Genomic DNA, 21,063 nt, shown 5'->3' on the forward strand with positions numbered 1-21,063 from the left:
TTACTATTTTGCAATGAGAAATGCACAGATTTTCAGAGTACAATGCACAACATACGTTTGATTAACCAGTAGATCCTACACACACATCAAATTTCAAATAACTTATGACTGTGTCTTACTGCATAAGTGCATATGAAACATATACCACTACACAGTCAACCTGAAATTTTTTTCAACTTAAATTGAGTGTAACTCAAGAACGACAAAACCAATCTTCAATAACTTATCATATACTCAACTTTAGATGCACTACTATAGCGTATCTAACTTTCAATGAAATTTATCAAGGAGTTTTGGATATTTTTGAGCCACACTATTCTATATATAGGTCTAAATTTACATATAAAGAAACCCCATTTTAAGTGAATGGTATTTCCAGGTTCTATTTGTATATCAAAATGTAAAGAAAATTCATTCCCCCTCCCCACTTTCACCATGCATGGAAGGAGGAGGAAAGTAATACCATACTGTTTAAAAGTCAGTAAAAAAATTTCTCATAAATAGATTTAAAATTGCTTCTGATCTAGTAAAAAAAAGTAAACTATTTCCTGCTTTTGTGCCGATTAATGTGTTATATGTCATGTCCATGGGTTTTTTTCTGAATTGAGTCTGGGTTGTTAAGTGAAATATTACCATTCTGATGATTGCTTCACCATTTAATCTGAAACAGTACCACTTTCAAATTATTTCTGCTGTTCAAGCACTGCATAATTTAAATTTTATTTATAACTGATTTAATTAAATATATTAAAATATGATTTACTTTCTTTTTGTAAGTGTATCATGTTATGTCAGGTTGTGATTGTAATTACAATTTTTTGTAATTCTGCATCATAAAACAACAGCTATCAATTGATGTTTCGACCATTTAACCAATAATTTTTAGGATGATTTATTATTTATTTATTAATATTTATATTTATTTATTTATTAATAATAAAAATTGGTAGTAAATTAACAATTAAAATCATTAAAAACCTTTTTTATAAAATGTTTATTGAATTATGAAACAAGTAATACCTTTTTGCAAAAAGAGTCACTAACTTGACTTTAGCACACTTGTAAGCAATATGTAAGCTATGAAAAAACTCATAGAGTTTTGCTCTTTTCATAGCTTACATAGCAAAAGAACAAAACTCAGAGAGTTTGAACGAGAACATATACCTATAAAATGAACAAGCCATACAAGTAACTCAGACTTAGATTGCTGAAGGAAAGGTTACATGATTTGATATGTGAAAGCTGATATACAGTGGCATTTTACATATGGTGAAGAGTTACAATTTGCTGATAATTTTAAGTGAAAGCCTTGTTTATTTGTGGGTGTTGAACAGTTACTATGAATTAGAATTTCTATGAATCGGTATAGTTTGTCCAAAATGACAAATTATTCATTATTTTAGATTACGTTGCATGAAGAGTAAGAAGTCATGATTTACCTAATTGGCACCTCATCCATTAGTTAGACTTTTACAAAATCTTCCAGACAAGAGTTAAGCAGTTTAAAAAGTAGTCACCTTAGTTTCAACGGAGCCTTAGTCAATTTAGTCTTACTAAAGAAGCAGTTGTCCTGCTAGTTATCAAAATTTGCTGGTATGGCTGCACAAAGTGAACCTATTCATGAAAGAAGGGGAACCTATTGAAGAAGGGGATAGAGGAAGGGATAAATCAGCCACTAAGGGATTGTATTTGATTAGGTTGTTTATCATCTTGTCCAGAACTAATTTATTATAGTTCCACTCATAACTTATACTGACACATGTACAGTTATTAATAGACTCCACCAAAACATGAACAGTATAAAAAAATATTTAATAAAATAGGAATTACAGCTGATATAGGAACTTATTTTGAAAAAGATTTTCTTATAAAGAAAATATTGTAAAATTGACTTATCAATTTAATTGACTCATACTTTTAAATAGATTAATTTAACTTTTGCAGGAAAATATGACAATGCAGGAAAGGCATATTCTAAGTTATCTGGTGAAACTAACTTACAAGAAATTGAATTACAACTACACCGTATGCAAGATATGTTAGATCAGTTAACTCATTCAAGAGGAACTATAAAAGATATCTTTTTAAGTGGTCAACATAGAGATGCACTTTTAGTTGTACTGGTGTTGGCTGTTGCCCAAAGATTCAGCGGTATGTCGGCAGTTGTTGCATATGCATCAAGTACTTTTCCTAGCACAACTGGCGGGTTAAACTCATCACAATATACAATTTTATTTGGTGTAACTGTATTAATATTTACTATTATATCTGGCATATTTATAGATAGTCGTGGACGTCGTCCTCTTACTTTAATATCATGTGCTGGATGTTGTATTGCAGAAGCAGTAGTTTCATTTTATTATTATTATTATGAAAATAAAACAAATGCATTATCTTTATTACCAGTTGTAGTTATATCATGCTATGCTTGTTTCTATTCAATAGGATTAGGTCCTGTAATTAATGTTTTACAAAGTGAATTGTTTGCTCCATCAGTTAAAGGTGTTTCATCATCAATTGTTACTGTAATTCATGGGATTTCATCATTTATAGTTACAAAATTATATCCGTTTATTAAAAAATCTGCGGGAGTTTATGTTGACTTTAGTATATTTTCCATAGCATGCCTAGTTGCATTTATTTTTAGTTATTTTTATTTGCCTGAAACCAAACGAAAATCTTTACAGGAAGTACAAGAAGACTGTAATAGAAATAGATAATATAAAATCATTTTGAAAAATTGAATAAAGATTGATTAATTTATTGGGTTAATGCCCATGAGGGCAGATTTTCTTAATAATAAATTATTAAGAACTGAAAGTTTTATTTAAGTCAATGGAAATTAACTGTAATTTTTTTGTATTTATTTTATGTAATTTATTATATTTGTTTTATTATTTAGGAGTAATTCCAATTTTATATACTATGAATGATCTGCATCAAAGATAATTCCTTTTAATGGTTGCAGGGAAGACAATTTTAGTTTTTATGAGTGGAATAATTGGAAAATGTAGTTGGGAGTATTAATTTTAAATTTGTATTATGAAGCTATGTGCATCCACTTAAAAGAGGAACTGGTCCCATGTAATCTGGATAAATATGAATCTTTTTCTATTCAATAAAATTGAATAAAATTCTCTGTGAAACTGTATTGGTGATATATAGATTTAGATTTATAAATGTATTTGAATACACAATATTTTGCAGCTTATATTTGACAAGAATGATTATTACTTATTTCCAAAGCATGCTTATTATTTTCTGTATTACAAATAAGACAACTATTTGAAATTATAAATCATTCGCTTTCAAATTATGAAGCTCCTTTCCAAGTTCTTTTAGAGCTAATTATCAGGATGTGGACCAGCCAAGTTTCTGATAGCAATGATGTTAATTGCCCAATTTATACATGTTTGGAAACCATTAAATGTGTAGTTGTAAAGTAAACTTTACCTACATCATTTTTGCCAAATTTAGTGTTTTTTTTAACCTCCGTGACCACCATTAGGTATTGCTTGAGAGTATGAGATGAATGACATTGTAGCATGTGCAAATGCCATGCCTGACCAGGATTCGAACCCGGGACCTCTGGATGAAAGGCCGAGACACTCCTGCCACAGAGGCCGGGGCAAAAATTTAGAACTGCACAAGTGAATTGAGATCTTGTTTCTTATGTGCTCTGTGTAAAATTTACATGTATTAATCTCTTTATATATGTATTCTGTTTTTGTAAGGTGATTTGCAAAAGTTGATTCTATTACGTATGGTATCTTATGTTTTCTTTATGTATATATAAATATGTATATATATTTTTATGTATTTATACTCTTAGATTGCTATGTAATATTTAACAATGTCATCGTTGTGACATCAAGTTTTTCTATTCATTCATCTTATAGAAATAGGATACACATACAAAGAACATTAATCACTACAAGGAAATTTTAAATATAGCACGTAAAAACCAAGATATTAACTCACTTATGCAATGTGAAATACACCGACATGCTAAATTTAACAAAAACAACATTAAATGAACTAAGACAAAGTAGGTAGAATAGTACATTATACATTTAAGAGGTTTCCTGACCTGTTTAAGGTGGGTGCCATTAACAACAGTGCTACTGGAAACTACACTGAAGAATGGGCTGATAGTTAGTATTGAAAGACCTTTGGAAGAACAAATAGTTCCATTATTTTGAAAGTGAGTCATTTATAATTTTTAACAATTTTAATTGTTATTGTGTTTTTTTGTTAGCAACTACACTTTTTACTAGTGAGATGTTTAACAACATTAAAATTGGTTTAATCTTTATTTCGAAATGTTCTGATTATTACCTCTCAGGCTACTTGTACAAGTATTTATTTATGGGATTGTTCTACGTGCAACCTTCATTTTTATAAAATATATTATGATTTTATTTATAACTTTATATATATGTATGTATTGTTTTTTTGAATATTCAAATAATTCAGTAACATTTTGACTACTGTGCTAATAAAATTTGATATTATATAAAATACAAGCCACCAAACTCAGTAATTAGATAAGTTATATTTACCTTATTAATTTTCAATAACTGGTTTTCTTGTTATACTGCATCTTAAGTTGGTGTTAAATTCTATTTTTATTCTATTATTTCCATTAATTAATTAATTTCTATTATAATTCTATTATTAATATTTTTTATTATCATTGTTTAAACAATTTTGAAAAAGTACCTGTACTTGTGCTGCCCAGTATTGGAGTTTAATTTTAATATTATAAAAGTAGAATTTAATAACAACTGAAGATACTGTGAAAACTATTTACTGAAAATTAGTAAGGTTAGTTTAATTTATCTAATTACTGTGTTTGGTGGTTTGTAATTTATGTAACATTAAATATAATATGTGAATTGTATTTCACGTAGAATACAGTTCTTATTAGTTAATTGTAGTAGTAAATAAAGATTTTACTTGTTTCTTTGTAAATCAATTTATCTATTTCTTCTATGTTTTGGTTGATTGAAAATTTTGTAAATTATAATACTATAAGCTATATTTTTTGAGAAACTATTTGTTTGTATTTTAGTTACACTCTGTAAAGAAGATAATTAAAAAATAAATTTAATATTTTTTAAAACTTCACATGCATTTTTATTTGTGATTTAATGGTTTTATTTAAAAACAATTTGATGTTCATTATTAATTAATTGATTCTTAAAATAATATTAGTAATATTTCATTTACATAATTGTTCTAACAGGTATATTGTGTTTATCAATTTTGCTTATACAACTTTATTTTCAAAACCTTGTAAATATATCTAATTAAAATTATGGGAGAACCTATACTTAGATTACCTGGTTGCTAAAATATTTTTTATTGAATTAAACATAATTTTGGTTACATGTATCTCTTAGTGCTGTTATTAATGCATCAGTGAATGTTGATATACCAACAAATAAATGTTGATTTACCATCAATATTTATTTTTTTCAGTTATTTTTTTAGTTTAATTTTGAGAGAAAGGTTATCAAACATAGCTGTGATGTTTTACGCAACTTTTTTTAATGATATTTATCTTATTATAGATTGTATTACAAGTATTTGATAACCATATTTAATTGTTTGTTTGTTGGGTAAATTTATTTATAATCTGCTTACAGTGCTTATAATTATGGCAAATAAATTTCATACAAATCCATTAAATATATGTAATTTGAATAAGATTAATGTAAAAAATTATTTTTATATTGTAATAAGTGTGAAAAATGTTCATTTTTTGTTTCTGAATTATAAAAAAAATGTCATTTTCGTTTGATTAATTTTAGTTAACCACAAATTGTCATTTTTACATGTAGTAAAAGTTTATTACTTCAGTATAAAAAAGAACAATGAGTAATAATCTTTATGATACATAAGAGTATACTTATTTTTTTATTTATAATTATTATTTTACATTACATAACATGTCTGGTATCACACATTATTTTCTTATCTGTAGTTCTGATAATTATTTTGTTGTTGTATTTCATTAAATTATTCTGAGTCACATTTATGAATAAAATTTATGGTCATTTAGTATGTAAATGTAAAAATTTAACGAGTATTGCTTTTATAAAGCTGTTCATTCCATCTAACATATTATTTTTTAAATGTTACTTGATTGTATTGTTTTATATAATTTAAAATATTTAAAGTAAATAATGCTGCATGTAGGTATGTAAAATTAATAAAAAAGAGATTTACAGAAAAATATAATGTATAATGATTACATAATAACTGCCCTTTAAAAATGTAAAAATTTACCTCCTACCCCTGAGTATGGGATGAAAATTGTTCTCTCTTAATTTTTCCTAATTTAGAAAAAAATATCTGAAGTTGGCAAAATAAAATAGTAAAAAGTTAAACAAATTTTTAAAAGTGGATGTGATTTTCAATAGTATTTTTCCAAAAAAATTAATGGTCATAATTATTTTCTATGACAATACTGATGCTATAAGCTGAAAAAACCATCAGAGTAAAATTTTCATAATATTTAGCTACCAACGAAATAAGAATTGTGTGTATGTGAGCGCATGTGTGGTTAAGAGTAAGTGATTGAATGTTGAGTGTTGGTGCGGGCAGAGTGATTAGTATCACCATAAGTATGGGATTGTGAAAGGTTGTGTGCTGATAAGTGTAGGGGAAACGAAAGGAATGGGTAGAGCGAATGCGTGTCCAAGATAATATTAGAGAGACTATAGAGGCCTGCTAATCATAATAAAATGTAATTTTTATATACATATTGAGAATCCTTTTAAATGAATACATATTGCTAATAAATTTAAATTTAAGCTTAAACTCAAGCTCAATAATGATACATATATCAATGCTATTTAAAGGTAATAAAAGAAGGTATATATTTTATTTAAATATGATTATCTGTCTTGACATATTATTAGTGTTATTCTGTATTTTACATTATTAATTTTATCATTAATTCATTATGAGTAGTAACATTGTTTTTCTTTTCTTTTTAGTAAGCAAAATTATTTTAATTTTAAGTATTTTAAGGGAGTTAAAGATTTGTTTCTTGATGTAAACCTGACATTTGGTAAGAATATTCCAAAATCAGTTTATTAAAATTATTTATTCTACATGTGCACTTTTCTGGGTTTAAATAAAATCTATTGTTATTAATATTATTACTAAGAAGGGATACCAAAAGGACAAAATTGAGAGTATATATAATTAATATCTAGCTTAAGACAGTCGGGATGGCATAAAACTTTAAAAAGTGAAGGAATCTTTCATGTTGGTTTAGTAATTCTTGTGATTACCTTTGGAAACAAACAAACAAACAAATTCTTGTGTCTATAATAATATAAATAGAAAACGTAGATATAGATTTATATGTAAAATGTATAGAAGATTAAGGAAAGTTTTTTGTTTTTTTTAATATGATTTTCTGATATTGTCAAATCAATACCAACAAATCATAAAAATAATTACTTAATTATTCATAAAAAATTCTGGAAAGAATACAAATATATTGCAGTAGAATTTTTAAGTGTAGTAGTGTGAAGTTTCATTTGAGCTAAATTACATATACAAGCAAATATTATTTATAAATATGAGATAAGCTTAGTGAAGTGAGTGGAGGAAAATAGTCCAAGAGAGATTAAAATTCTCGTTTAATTTTAATCCAACATAATGACAAATTCATTTGTAAGCTCTATTTTATAAAAATTTTTACAACCATTGTTATGTCCTGGGAAATTAAAGCAACATATGGGTACAAATTTTAATAATGCATTGTTGGTTTCTTTATACTTTAATTTTTTCATATAAAACCAACAAGGGAAAGAAAAATTTATGGGTAGGGAAAAGTAATGTATAATTAATTTTACAGGTGGTATTACCAAGTTATTCACTTCAATTTTGGTTCACTTTCTTTTAGTTTTTTTTTTGTTTTTATATGTACAAGGATTTTAACTGTATGCTGTGTATGTAACATAAACATAAAATATTTATATTTTTACACCAGTAGAAGCACAAAAAATGTTATAGTTTTAATTTATTATTTAAATATTACTAAAACATTTTTGTGACAGTAATCAAAATTTCAAATGCAGACTTTTTAACCCTTTTAATTAATTAAAAACCTTTGTTATATTAAGATATAATAAACGAAAGAAGATGCATTCTATTCCTAAGAACTTTACTTCTTCAGTATTCAGATTATCTTTCGATTTGAAATTGCAATTGGTTAATGAAGCAATGTACAAAGTAATTTACATCAACCTGCATATTATTATATACATCCATGTTAATATTAATATGTTTTCTTTCTATATTAAGTCAAAAATACTTTAATAACGGAATAGCATTAATAGGATATTAAACAATTTCAAGAAATAAACCAACTATTTAGAATAGTAAACTGTCTAGTAAAGGCAAATCTTTATTGTCATAGATTTAATTTAAGATTCTTAATCTCAATTATTAATGCACCTCAAGGATATGTAGGAGGAGGAGGTGGCGGAAGAGGTGGGTGAGAAAGGGGTGGAAGAAATTGAATTAAGTTTATAAAAATATTTAACAGAAAAATATTCTATATTTTTTATTTCTTCGTTTTCTGGGAATACAAAGCAGAGGTTGACTTGATAAAGAGACAAAATATAAAAGAAATAAAAATATAAAATAAAAATTAGGGTTCATGCCACTTTTTCACTGAATCTGAGAAAATTGAACATTAGTTGGATTGTAACCTAGTACAAAAATTTCTTATTTGCCTGAAGGCTGAAGTGATAATTACTAATGCCCTGCTAAAATAGTAAAAAATCTAAGCAGCACTGATAATGCTGACTTAAACTGCATGATGAGGAATTCTTTTGTTTGACTATGTTAACAGTATTTGCAGATATGTTAAATTAAAATTTTTGTTTTATGAAAAATCTATTAGATAAACTTAGGCGTACTGAAAAAAAATATTTTTTAGACTAACCAGGGGCAAAGTTTATTTTTTCAATTTCATGACTAAAAATGACCTTCCTTCGAAATTAGCTATTTATTGAAAATTTAGAGTTTAACAGATGACTTATTTAAAAGAAAATTCTGATCATACCAAAGAATGGATGAGTACAATATTATAGTTAACTACAAATAATTTTCTGAGTGAATCTTTTTTAAATTCTCTCTCTCTCTCTCTTTCTTTTTTTGAAAAAAAAAAGAAAGCACTTGTTTGATTAATTCCTAGACACAAGCAATGCACATACATCTTATAAATATACTACTAATTTGCATACACATCACTTTCTACCCTTTTAGTCTCTTTGAACAACAGTTTAACTGATAAATAGTACAAAGAAGTCACCCTTTTATCATTCCACTTTTTCTTGAAGTACTCCTTTCACTGATTTTAATTTTTCAGTTTACTCTCTATATAGTTATTTAATTAGATGAATAACTCTAATTTCTTAGTGTACATTTTTATTATGATAATTTGTTCTTTTATGAAAACTATTTGTCAACAGTTATGAAAATATGTTATTATCTGTGTGCCATTATACTTTTATTAATCCAGTCATTATTATGTTGTTTCAAAAATTACTTCATATAATTTTTTTATAATTAATGCTGGAAAAAATAAATTATTTTTATTAAAATTTAGTAATTCATAAAAGAGAAATTTAGTTTGGTGATAAAGAAAGGAAGGTTGAGGATAAAATTAATGTAAAAAATGGTGTTAATATTACTTCATGTTGTCAGTCAAAAACTTTGTAAGTTTTTTTTTTTGTTTATTTAGTTCTAAAACTTGATGATTAGTGAATGGCGGTAGTGGAACAAATCGACTATGGTTTAGACAGTTCTCTAAAATCCTTTACATCTATTAAAATAAGTCGTATTGAGGATGTGTCCTGACTGAGAATTCCAGATCTAAGTGCTAAGTGCTAGTGTTTGGTGAGGAGATCTACGTTTGGAGCTGGGTAAGAGTGTAACCTCAATTAAAAAGCTCAGATTTACAATATCCTACCCCAGAGATAGTGGATTTAATGATAAACACATTTTTTGAGGTATCGGAAATCTGACAGTATGATGAATGGATCACATCTACGTTAATGTTAGCAGTCACTTGTGGTCCTGTTTCTCTATTTCTGTGCCCATTCCCCTTCTACGACAAAAGGCACTAGAGCCAATTGGCATTTCAAAGTAATTTTGACTTTATTCTGAGTATGCTTGTTACTAGTAGTTACTTTTGTATTGGAAGGCTTTCTGTTATTTAAGTATTGTACAAGTAATAGTAAGGAGTAGCAACTAAAGAGAGCAACTCCTTTAACTTCTGGAGAAGCTATGTTGCACAAGTGAGGGAAGAAATTAAAAGGCATTGGTTTCAGAGTCTTAGTTACAATAATAATAATTATGTTTAGCTATTTATCATAAACTTCACATGATGATTATTTACTCTTATTGATATACTTGTACATGTTTACTGTGCATATTTCTTTCTTTTTGCTGTTTAGCCTCATACTGTGCAAACTTGGGGTGAGTACATCAAACTCAGAGCAGTAAGAGAACTAAACTTTATTGCTGCTGTATGTCTCTTGTTTACCTATTTTGGATGGCTAAATCCTTCCTCCATAAACACTTAAAAAATAATTTATCAAGGTATTACTCGTATTTATGAGCTACGCCATCTATTGTAAAGGAAAATTCTGGAGAAGACTGTTTCTCTAAACTAAGTCTTATGTCAAGGTGAAATTGACAAATGTAGCTGATGAATTTAATCTCATCTGGAACCCTTCTTCAAGGGCTATTTTGTAGCATGGTCAATACAGCTGTGACTGATTCTGAAACCAGCTTGTTGAACTAGTTCTATTTGGATAAATCTCTACAGTAATTTAGGGTATGATTAAGTGTGATATGCCTAAATTCTTCAGGCTTATCACTACGTTCGTGGGCTTAAGAAGCACAATGACTTTTATATTTATTTGTTATTAGCCCAGATTCCTAGATATCTGTAAAAAAAAATAGTTCTCTTCCTACTTTCCTACAGTGTTCAAGAATTTTTGATATACTTCGTCAATTCTTACTGTCTTCCCTCCTTTTACCAGCCTTATTGCCTTATGTTCCTCAACCTCTTTAAAAAGTGTCTTGATTGTTGAGGATATTTTAAGTTAATTATTGCTTTCTTCTTCTCAAACAGAGTTTATTTGAAGGAACTAAGTCATTTAGAACAAGTGGCTCTTTGGTTCAGCAGCAAACAGAGCTGTCTTTGATGGAAGGCATGTTACTTTTCAGCCTTCCTACAGGTGTAGATGAAGCCTAATTCTTCTATTTTCTGGTTCCACTTGTCATGTTTGACACAATTCAACTTCTGAGGAGGTCTTTGGCAATTTCTGGACCCACAGATTTTTATATTCTTTGATGAAGTTTTCAGGATTCTAACTTGGAACCTATTCTTTGTGAAAACCTTGTAATACAGATTAATTGGCGCAGAGAAAGAACTCTGAATGTTCTAAGAGGAAGGACTATAGCATGTGCTAATAGATGACTTCTTTCTTTTCTTTTTCCTGTTTAGCCTCCGGTAACTACTGTTCAGATAATTCTTCAGAGGATGAATGAGGATGATATGTATGAGTGTAAATGAAGTGTAGTCTTGTACATTCTCAGTTCAACCATTCCTAAGATGTGTGGTTAATTGAAACCCAACCACCAAAGAACACCGGTATCCACAATCTAGTATTCAAATCCATGTAAAAATAACTGGCTTTACTAGGACTTGAACGCTGGAACTCTCGACTTCCAAATCAGCTGATTTGGGAAGACGCGTTCACCACTAGACCAACTCGGTGGGTTGCTAATAGATGACTTAATGCAAAAGTACACCTCTTCATCTTCGATCAGATGCTTGATTGACGTTAAAAAATAAATTTTTAGCATACATTTTGTCTTTAACACAGAAACTAGGAAATCAGAGAACTTGTGTAGCTGTTGAATAGACAGTTGAGATTTGAATTGAAATTGCCAATATGGAGGATAGGCATCACTTTGATTTCAGACAAACTTTGTTAATAAAAGTTTTCTAATGTTTTTGAACAAAGTTTTATTTTCTAACTGAAAACAGGTTTTTTATAAATGAGTCCTGGATTGAGAAGTAGTTTAACAAGAACTAATGGAAGTTAGTTGCCGTTAAAATGGTTAATTGTAACAATGATTAGAGTTGGTTATATCATTATGTAGTATTTTATTTCTAATAAATGAAACATAAAAAATTTCAAATTTTTCTCTATTTGACACTACTTGTGTTTAGCCAACTTTAGGAAAGGAGAATGATTGCGATATTCTAGTAAATGCCTTATTGCGTGCCACAGGGGATGACCTTGTTGATTAAGATTGAATAAATACACAGCTGTCATAGGAGTGACTTGAATTCCTCAATAAGGTATTTGAGTTCATGCTATTAGCACTATTATTTTCTGGGTATCTAAACTTTATGTAATTATTTAATTATTTTTATTTTTTGAAAAATTACCAAATATAAGTAGGATGAATATATGATAAATTAAGAAGTTGAGATTATAGGGAGGAAGAGGTGTTATTCAGATAAGCTACTATAAAAATCTCATTGAATTCAGTTACCTATTGCAGCACGCTTAAAAACATTATAAAGAAATTTTATGAGTTCATATACAAAAGCCTGTATTGTAGTATAATTAAGCCCTTATATTATATTGTTTGGATTATAGCCTGGATTAAATTGTTATAATCTTGTAACAAAATACATAATGACAACTTTAATTAGAAAATAATAATAATTTATAAAACTATTTACCAACAACTTTTCTTATACGAGGTGCGACGATAAAGTAATGAGACTGATGTGAAAAAAAATGTTGCTTACCGTTTTAGTCATGTTTAGTGTTGTCTCCTTCAAAGTAGTTCCCCTGTGATTGCACACACTTATTCCAGCGCTTCTGCCATTGATGGTAACATTTCTGGAACTCATCTTCTGTAATATCCTCCAAGACCCTCGTCACAGCTTTTTGGACATCTTGTGTTGTTTGAAAATGGTGTCCCTTGACCGCCATTTTGACTCTTGGAAATAGAAAAAATTCGCTCAGAGCGATATCTGATGAATAAGGTGGCTGTGGTAGTACTGAAATTTGTTTTGAGGTTAAAAATTGCTGTACTGACAGAGCAGTATGGGATGGCGCATTATCGTGATTTAAAATCCAATTATCAGCAATGTTGGTACGGACACAAAGAACTCGTTACGAAGTCTTTCTAAAATTTCTTTGTAGAAACACTGGTTAACTGTTTATCCAGGAGGCACCCACTCTTTATGAACAATTCCCTTGGAATCGAAGAAGCACACAAGCGTACATTTCACTTTTGACTTTGACATGCGAGCTTTATTTGGTCTGGGTGATCCCTTTGAGCACCATTGCGGACTTTGGCGTTTTGTCTCTGGATCGTATTGAAAAAACCAACCTTCATCACCAGTGATAACACGGCTCAACAAATCTGGATTGATTTCCGTTTGCTCTAACATTTTTCCGTGTTTCTCGCTGTTGTTGTGTGAGATTTTTGGGGACCATTTTTGCACAAATCTTTCTCATACCAAGATCTTCAGTTAATATTAGACGAACCGTTTCTCGATTGATGTTGAGTTCTAATGCAATCATTTTTAAGGATAATCTTCGATCAGATCGTACGATTTCACGCACCCTGCTCAAGTTGACATCTGTCCGTGAGGTTGATGGTCGTCCACTGCGGTCTTCATCTTCAACATTCGTTCTGTCTTCACTAAAAATTTTATGCCACCGAAAAACTTGAGCTCTTGACATAACCTCCTCTCCAAAAGCCTTCTGAAGCTTACCATAAGTTGTCGTCGCTTTTTCACCCAATTTAACGCAAAAAGAAATGGTATACCGTTGCGCAATATTTTGCGGTTTGATTTCTGTGACGAGAGACACAAACACGTGTTCACTTATTACAGCACAACTCACGACTGAGCAGTTGCATCAATGTGCCGTTTGGACTAGAAGTAGCTTATAGACCAAGGTCAAAGATGGTGTGCCTACGCAAGCTGCAGGGTTGCCAGATCTTGCAAAGAAAAATCAGTCTCATTACTTTATTGTCGCACCTCGTATGTGTTCAAGTACGTTCAGATACCAAATCCATCTTCAGGAACTCAAAAAACTTTTATATTATTCTTAAAATAAACAAAAAACTAAAACTCATTCATCGTATGTAAGTTGTTATGTAAAATGTAAAAATGTAAAACAGTGGTCGTCATGTTTTAAAAAATTATGTCAGCTTAGCGTACAGTCACAATAACAGTTTCCGCTGTTATTGTGACTGGACACTAAGTCGACATAATATTTTAAATCATGATAACCGCGGTTTACATTTTACATAATGACTTACATGCGATGAATGAGTTTTAGTTTTTTTTTTATTTTAAGAATAATATAAAAGTTTGAGTTCCTGAAGATGGATTTGGTATCCAAAAGTACTTAAACACATAAAAAATTTTTTAGTAAATGGTTTTTATAAATTATTATTGTATAATCATACCAGTGGGTCATGTTTGATAAAATTATAATAACTTTAATTTGCTCAAATGCACGAAAATATTTCTTAATTTTTTTTTTTAACCTTCAGGACCACTGTTAGGTATTGCTTCAGAGGATGAGATGAATAACAAGTAGCGTGTAAAAATGTCATGCATGACCAGGATTAAAACCCGGGATCTCCAGATGAAAGGTCGAGACACTTGCTCAACGGAGGCCGGCATGATTTCATACATTTAGTTAAACTTTAAGGAATTCATTTCTCTTGATGTTTGTGACTATTCAGTGTTTTAAAATTATGACTGATCTTTTTCAAACTTCTCTTAAATTATTATTTAGGGGCCAAATTTCTTGAAATAAAAATAGTTTTTCATCAAATGTTAGTAAGATCATTTTTCCATCTACTTACTGTACCACTAATTGTTATAGGTATTTAAATAGCTAAAGTAAAGTATTTAGATAGCTATTATTCTTAATTTATTTTACTACTAGATCAGTATTAAAAAAAATATTTTAGAGAAGTAATGGAATTAAACCAGTGAAGTAATTATAATAATTTTCATGGAAAAATATGAATGAACTATAATTTAATTGTTTTTGAAAAACTGCGAACAATTATGTAAGTCCATTTATTAGTTGCAATACATGGACTTATTTTGAAGCAAGTTCAGTAATTATTTGCTACTACCCAAAATAACCCATAATATTTATAATGCGTTCTTGCCCTGGCGCAAATATTTATAAATATTCTCTGTCGTACCTTAGGAACCCATTGTTTGTTACATTACACACTATTTCTCATCCTGTTCATTGTGGTTTCATATTCATATTCTCCACTAAATAATAATAATTGTGGTACTTTAAAAATCTAAACTAAAACATTTTTAATAACAAATTAAAAATTTTTGTCCTGATCTGTGTAACTCTTTTATAACCAACTGTTTTTTAACCGACAAAGTCTCTTCCCTTCAAGCTAAATAATTATTCGATATTCCTCGGATAACTATGAGTATTTTAATTAAAATTAAATTTAGACTAAGTTTTGATTAACTTTTAATAAGACTAAGAGTAAATTTATATTTCAATGTTTATAGTACTTCAATATTTGAAATGAAAATACAAAAATAGACTATTGACTGATGTTAAAATTGTTTCCTACATGCGAGTTCTTTAAAATTTTACAGGTTTTAATTTTTACCTATTAATTTATTAATAAAACAAGAGGTGGATTATCCAGTAGGCAGGAAAGAGCAGTTTACTACGACCAGAATTGAAAGATAAAAAAAAACTATAATAGTTAGAAAAAAATAAATAATTTTTTTTATTTTTCTCCAGTTAAAATTTGGAAATTCGAAAAATTATATAAACGAAAAAAAATGAAAATAAAAAATTATATTTAGTTTTATATTTTAATTTGAATTTTATTTCTCTTGATTATTAATAACATTTTATTTTAAAAAACTGAATCTTTAAATTTTAATTTTTTCCCTGAATTGTAATTTTTTCACTATAAAGTGTCAAGGGCTCCCTTTGGTCTTAATCCGCCAGTGACTAATACGAAATCCAAACGAGTAAATTAAGAAGAATCATTTCGTCAAGACTGAGATGGATCTTTATGAATATTTTAATTTAAGACGAGATCCGTTAAAATAGCTCCTGTGATAGGTTTCAGTTAGGATGAAGGGAGCATACATTGCGTAAATATCGTAAAAATAATTTTCTCCGCTTTTGTTATGCCATAACAATCAGATCAATTAATGTCGAGCTTATTGATTTAATTCATGTTTACATGAATTAACACGTTTAATATTCTGATTCCCGGGCACAAAAAAAAAATAAAATTAGGATCACATACTCTTACTTATATAAACGTCATCTATCGATGATGTAAAAAAGAAATGGGACATGAAAACGTAAGTACATTTGTCTCTAGGTAAAATATAAATATAGAATAATTCATACTATATATATTTTCGTAAAATATATATAGAGTAATTTTTACTCTAGGTAAAAACATACCTATTTAAATATGAGGCAAAATCTAAATAATTTTTAATAATTCAATGAAGAGGTTAATAGTAAAAGGAAATTGTGGTAATTGAAATTTATTAATGATTACACTAACTGAATGCTTTTTTCTAAGATGAGGTGAAATAATAAATCATCTTATAAAAAGGTAAGGAAAATAAGAAAAATAAAAGAAATTAAGGAAATCGATTCAATGATAATTAATCATTCTTACGCAAAAAATAATTCCAAATACAGAAAAAAATTAAATTTAACCTTAAGAGAGATTTATTTCACTCGATCTCGATGAGATAAAACAATGTGTCGGTTGAAGAATGAGTCAATAATTAAATTAAATTGTTTTTTTCATTTCAAAGATATACATTTTTCTTTTGATTAATTAAACTTTGTTTTAAATTTTATAACAGTAAAAGCTTTAAATAATTTTAAAAAATCAATAACTTAAACATACTCGTATATAAAAACTTTCTGTTTGAGAATAATACAAATTACAATTCCTTTTGGGATATTTTATTAAAAAAAAATATATATATATATATATATAAGAAAAAATAAGAAAAAATCTGTTGATATTTTATAAAAATTGCATTCAAGAATAATGGGATGTGTTGATATACATTGCATCAAAAAATGAGAATTTTCGATTAAATCATTTTATTGTTTTAATTAGAATTCCGAATATTTTTCGATAGCGATTCATCCCAAATAACCACATAAAAAAAATAAAATGTGTATTTACCATTATTTTTAAAAACATCTTAGATATTGTTTAGCAAAAATTATTCATCCGTTTGACTGCATTTAATAGTAAATTAACAGTGAAATTCAAAAAGAAATCAAGCATTAAATTGAATGAAAATATTTTATTAATGTTAATAAAATGCTAAAAAATAAAGTGGAATTTCTACATCAATTATTATTAGCAAATTAATATTATTTTCTTTACAATTTTTTTACAAAATAATTTTAGTTTTTTAAAATAAATATGCCACTTTTTAATACCACTTTAATCGAACAAATAATTAAATATTATTTAATAATCAAGAAATAATTATTTTCCAATCATGGTGTTTGTTGTAAGAAATATCTTAATCATTTTTATTTTCAATTTAACTTTTTTCTTTTTCTGTTTAGCCTCCGAAACCACTGTAGGTTATTACTTCACAGGATGAATTTAAATGATATGTATGAATGTAAATGAAGTGTAATCTTTTACAGTTTTAAGGTTGACCGTTCCTGAGATGTGTGATTAATTGAAAACCAACAACCATCAAAGAACATCTGTATCCACGATTTAGTATTCAAATCCGTATAAAAGTATATCTTTACTAGGATTTGAACCTTAGCACTCCCGACTTCGAAATCAGCTGATTTGCGATGACGAGTTCACCACTAGACCAACCCACCCGATTTTTAAATTTATTTGATTCAGTTAAAAATATTTCGTTCTTCTGAAAATTTTTTGCACGTTAAATTTTTGAACTTTTACATTAAAAAAAAATTTAACTAATTTAATTTTCAAAATTATTATTATTATTATTACTTAAACAATGAAAGAAAAAAAAAGGGAGTGTTTATTTCATTGTTTAAGTAATAATAATAATTTTGAAAATTAAATAAGTTAAAATTTTTTAACTTTAAAAAAAATATTTAAAAAAAAAGTTTTTATTTAACTAATATTAATATTAACATTAATAAAAAAAGGAAACAAATTAGAAAAATCCTCTAAAAAGTAAAAAATAAGTATTAAATCAAATTTAGAATTTTAAACAAAAAAATATAATATAGTATTAAGAAATATAAAAATGCACTGAAAAGTAAAAAATAAATTATATAAATATTTAATAAATAAATAAATGTAATAATTATTAAATTTTAAAATTAAAAGTAATGAAAATACTTAGTTAAATAAAAGCGTGGCGCAGTTTGTATAATTTATTTAAAACAACACAACATTTATTTTTAGAACAATTAATCTTCATTTTCATTTTCAATAACGACGCGAGGAGGCGGAAAGGTCTGCTGGAACCTCTCCAGTTGAGACTGACTACTGCAAGTAACAATCTGGGAAAATGCACCCACTCGCTTTCTTTGTACGTGTTCTCACATAGTTGGAAGTTCATCTTCGAATTGTGCTTTTAATCTAAGCCAAATTGAACGCACTCTTTACGCTAAAAGTTTCATTTTAATTAATTATGAATTATCAAATTCCGACACCGTAGTGCTGTATTGTCATCAAAGTTAAATACGTGTACAAAATTTCATTGATTTTCATACGATAGATCAAAAGATATAGCAGTTGCAAGATTTGATTATAACTACAGCAAGTTAAATAAAAGCTTATTAAAAATGGGAGTGTTTATTTTGAAATTTAATTATAATAATTTAATATTATATTTAGATAATATATTTTAATTTTTTTATAAATAAGTTTAATTTTTTTTAATTTACATATAATTTTTAAAAAGTATTTGTATTAATCTTTATGATAAAAGTTTTGTAAAACAAAAATATTATATTATACAGAGCAAAGTCACTGAGCAGTATGCTTTAAAATTATGTGGTGCATTCTGTTCTTTCGGTGTTAGATTGGTTGCCCTATGGGTTCGTTGATCAAGGCGTCAGTTTTTGAGTAGCGATTAGACGTGCTTCGTTTCGTTTCGTTTATCGGAATTACTAATTGCGAGAAACGTTGTGATTCTTTCGGTAGAGGAATGCATTTTTCTCGTTGAACACGTCTTTCGTGAAGCTGACAGGTATACCGATTTAGTGAAGCTCAAGTTTTTTGAAAAGTTTCCAAATACTCTGGTCTCACCGCAATGCAGTTCGAACTCTTATCGAAAAATGTCGGGCAACTGGTTCTGTTAAAGATACTTATCGAAATGGAAGACCACCTAAGCTAAACGAAAAGAAGCTGCTTCGGATGCTACGGCTCAAAAGTCAATGCGTAAGTTAGCACAGCAGCAAGATATCGGACTTGCTACCATCGCACATGAAGCTGTAAGAAAAGAATTGTGACTTCTACCATACAAAGTAATGTGTGTTAAAGAATGAAACCTACAGGTCATGTCAAAAGACTAAATTATTGTCAGCGGTTTAAAAGTTTTATTGACCAAAATTCCATAGATATCCTTGACATTAAGTATTTTACAGATGAAGCGTGGTTTCATCTGAGCGGGTATATGAATTCACAAAATATACGACTGTGTTCGATAACTAAACCACATGAGTCACACGAACGATCTTTACACGAAGCGAAAATTGGAGTTTGGGTCGGTGTGAGTAGAACGCGCATTGAGGATCCAATCTTCTTTTGAAAATACACTTAATATTCATCGTTACTGTCTGCTTTAACAAATATCCATTAGTCAGTTAACAGAAGTGGAAATCAATCAATGTTGGTTCCAACAAGATGGCGTCACAGCGCACACAGCTTATAGGTCAATGACGTTTTTACGAAATGTCTTAGGTGAACGAACATTTCGAGGGGTTTGAGTCCTGTCGATCTGACGCCCCCAGATTACTTTCTATCGAGGCAGCGAAACAAACATTTCAGTACATCGGTTGGTTAAAGTATTTGAAAACAAATTGAAACGTGTGCAGTGTTGTATTGATATTGGAGGAGGTCATTTTTAACACCTTTTATAAATTATTCCAGCTATTGCAATATCCGTTTCTATAGTGAAATAAAAATACAAAGTAATAATTAAAAAGATTTAGTCATTACACTTCCATAATTCCAATGCACAGCAACTTTCCAAACGCTCTGTATTATGCTTCTATCAAGCAATATGTGATTTGACTCATTTTATGAAACTACATACGTATTATGTTTTATAGCTATAGTTTTTTTTTATTTTAAATCAGTTAACCAACATTTTTTTAAAAAGAAATTTCAAAGTTTTAGATTTTTTAATGTTGAAACAAACTAAATATATTTCAATTTGTAACTTTTGATTTATCATTATTATATGAGTATGAAAGTAGTCGTGAACATTAACGGTTATTTTCTCAAAAACTATAAAATGAGGTGACCTGTTATAATATTTAGGTGCATATATACAGGGCGTGTTCACGAGCACACAGCACAAACACACATTTGGCTTTAAGCTAAGGCACATTTAATTTTGTTTTAAAATATTCTCATTTTACAACAAACTAAAACTATTGCAGATAGTTTGGGCTTACGTTTTTGTTGTCATAGATTTAACAATAGATTAGGAAATGTAAAAAAAACTACTTCTTGCAATTAGAGGGGCAATTACCTAGATTAGATTTTAATGAAAGTATAGCCTATACGAGTAGTCTAATATCTGCATAAAAAAAACCACAAAAAAGAAAAAAAGATTGTAGGCAGTTGTACCAGTAGGGACTGAACCAAACTATTATGAATGTTTTATTGAGAAACGGGTTTGCTTTATTTTTTTAAATTATTATTTATAATCAATAAATGAAGCAATATAAGTTCAAATTACATCTAAATCTCTTG

The 21,063-nt window shown here is 28.3% G+C and overlaps 1 protein-coding gene across 3 annotated transcripts in view; it reads left to right on the plus strand.

Moving 5' to 3' along the window:
• The window catches only part of LOC142322233 (facilitated trehalose transporter Tret1-like), a 56,087-nt gene extending 50,957 nt beyond the window's left edge, over positions 1-5,130 (plus strand). For all 3 annotated transcript variants that reach the window (XM_075361071.1, XM_075361072.1, XM_075361073.1), the window contains one exon: positions 1,945-5,130. In XM_075361071.1, coding sequence (XP_075217186.1) covers positions 1,945-2,720 — 776 coding nt within the window. In that variant the 3' untranslated portion in view covers positions 2,721-5,130. The remainder of the gene's footprint in view (positions 1-1,944) is intronic.
• Positions 5,131-21,063: the final 15,933 nt, after the last annotated feature.

This window comes from Lycorma delicatula, chromosome 3 (assembly GCF_047948215.1).
Source record: "Lycorma delicatula isolate Av1 chromosome 3, ASM4794821v1, whole genome shotgun sequence".
NCBI lineage: Eukaryota > Metazoa > Arthropoda > Insecta > Hemiptera > Fulgoridae > Lycorma > Lycorma delicatula.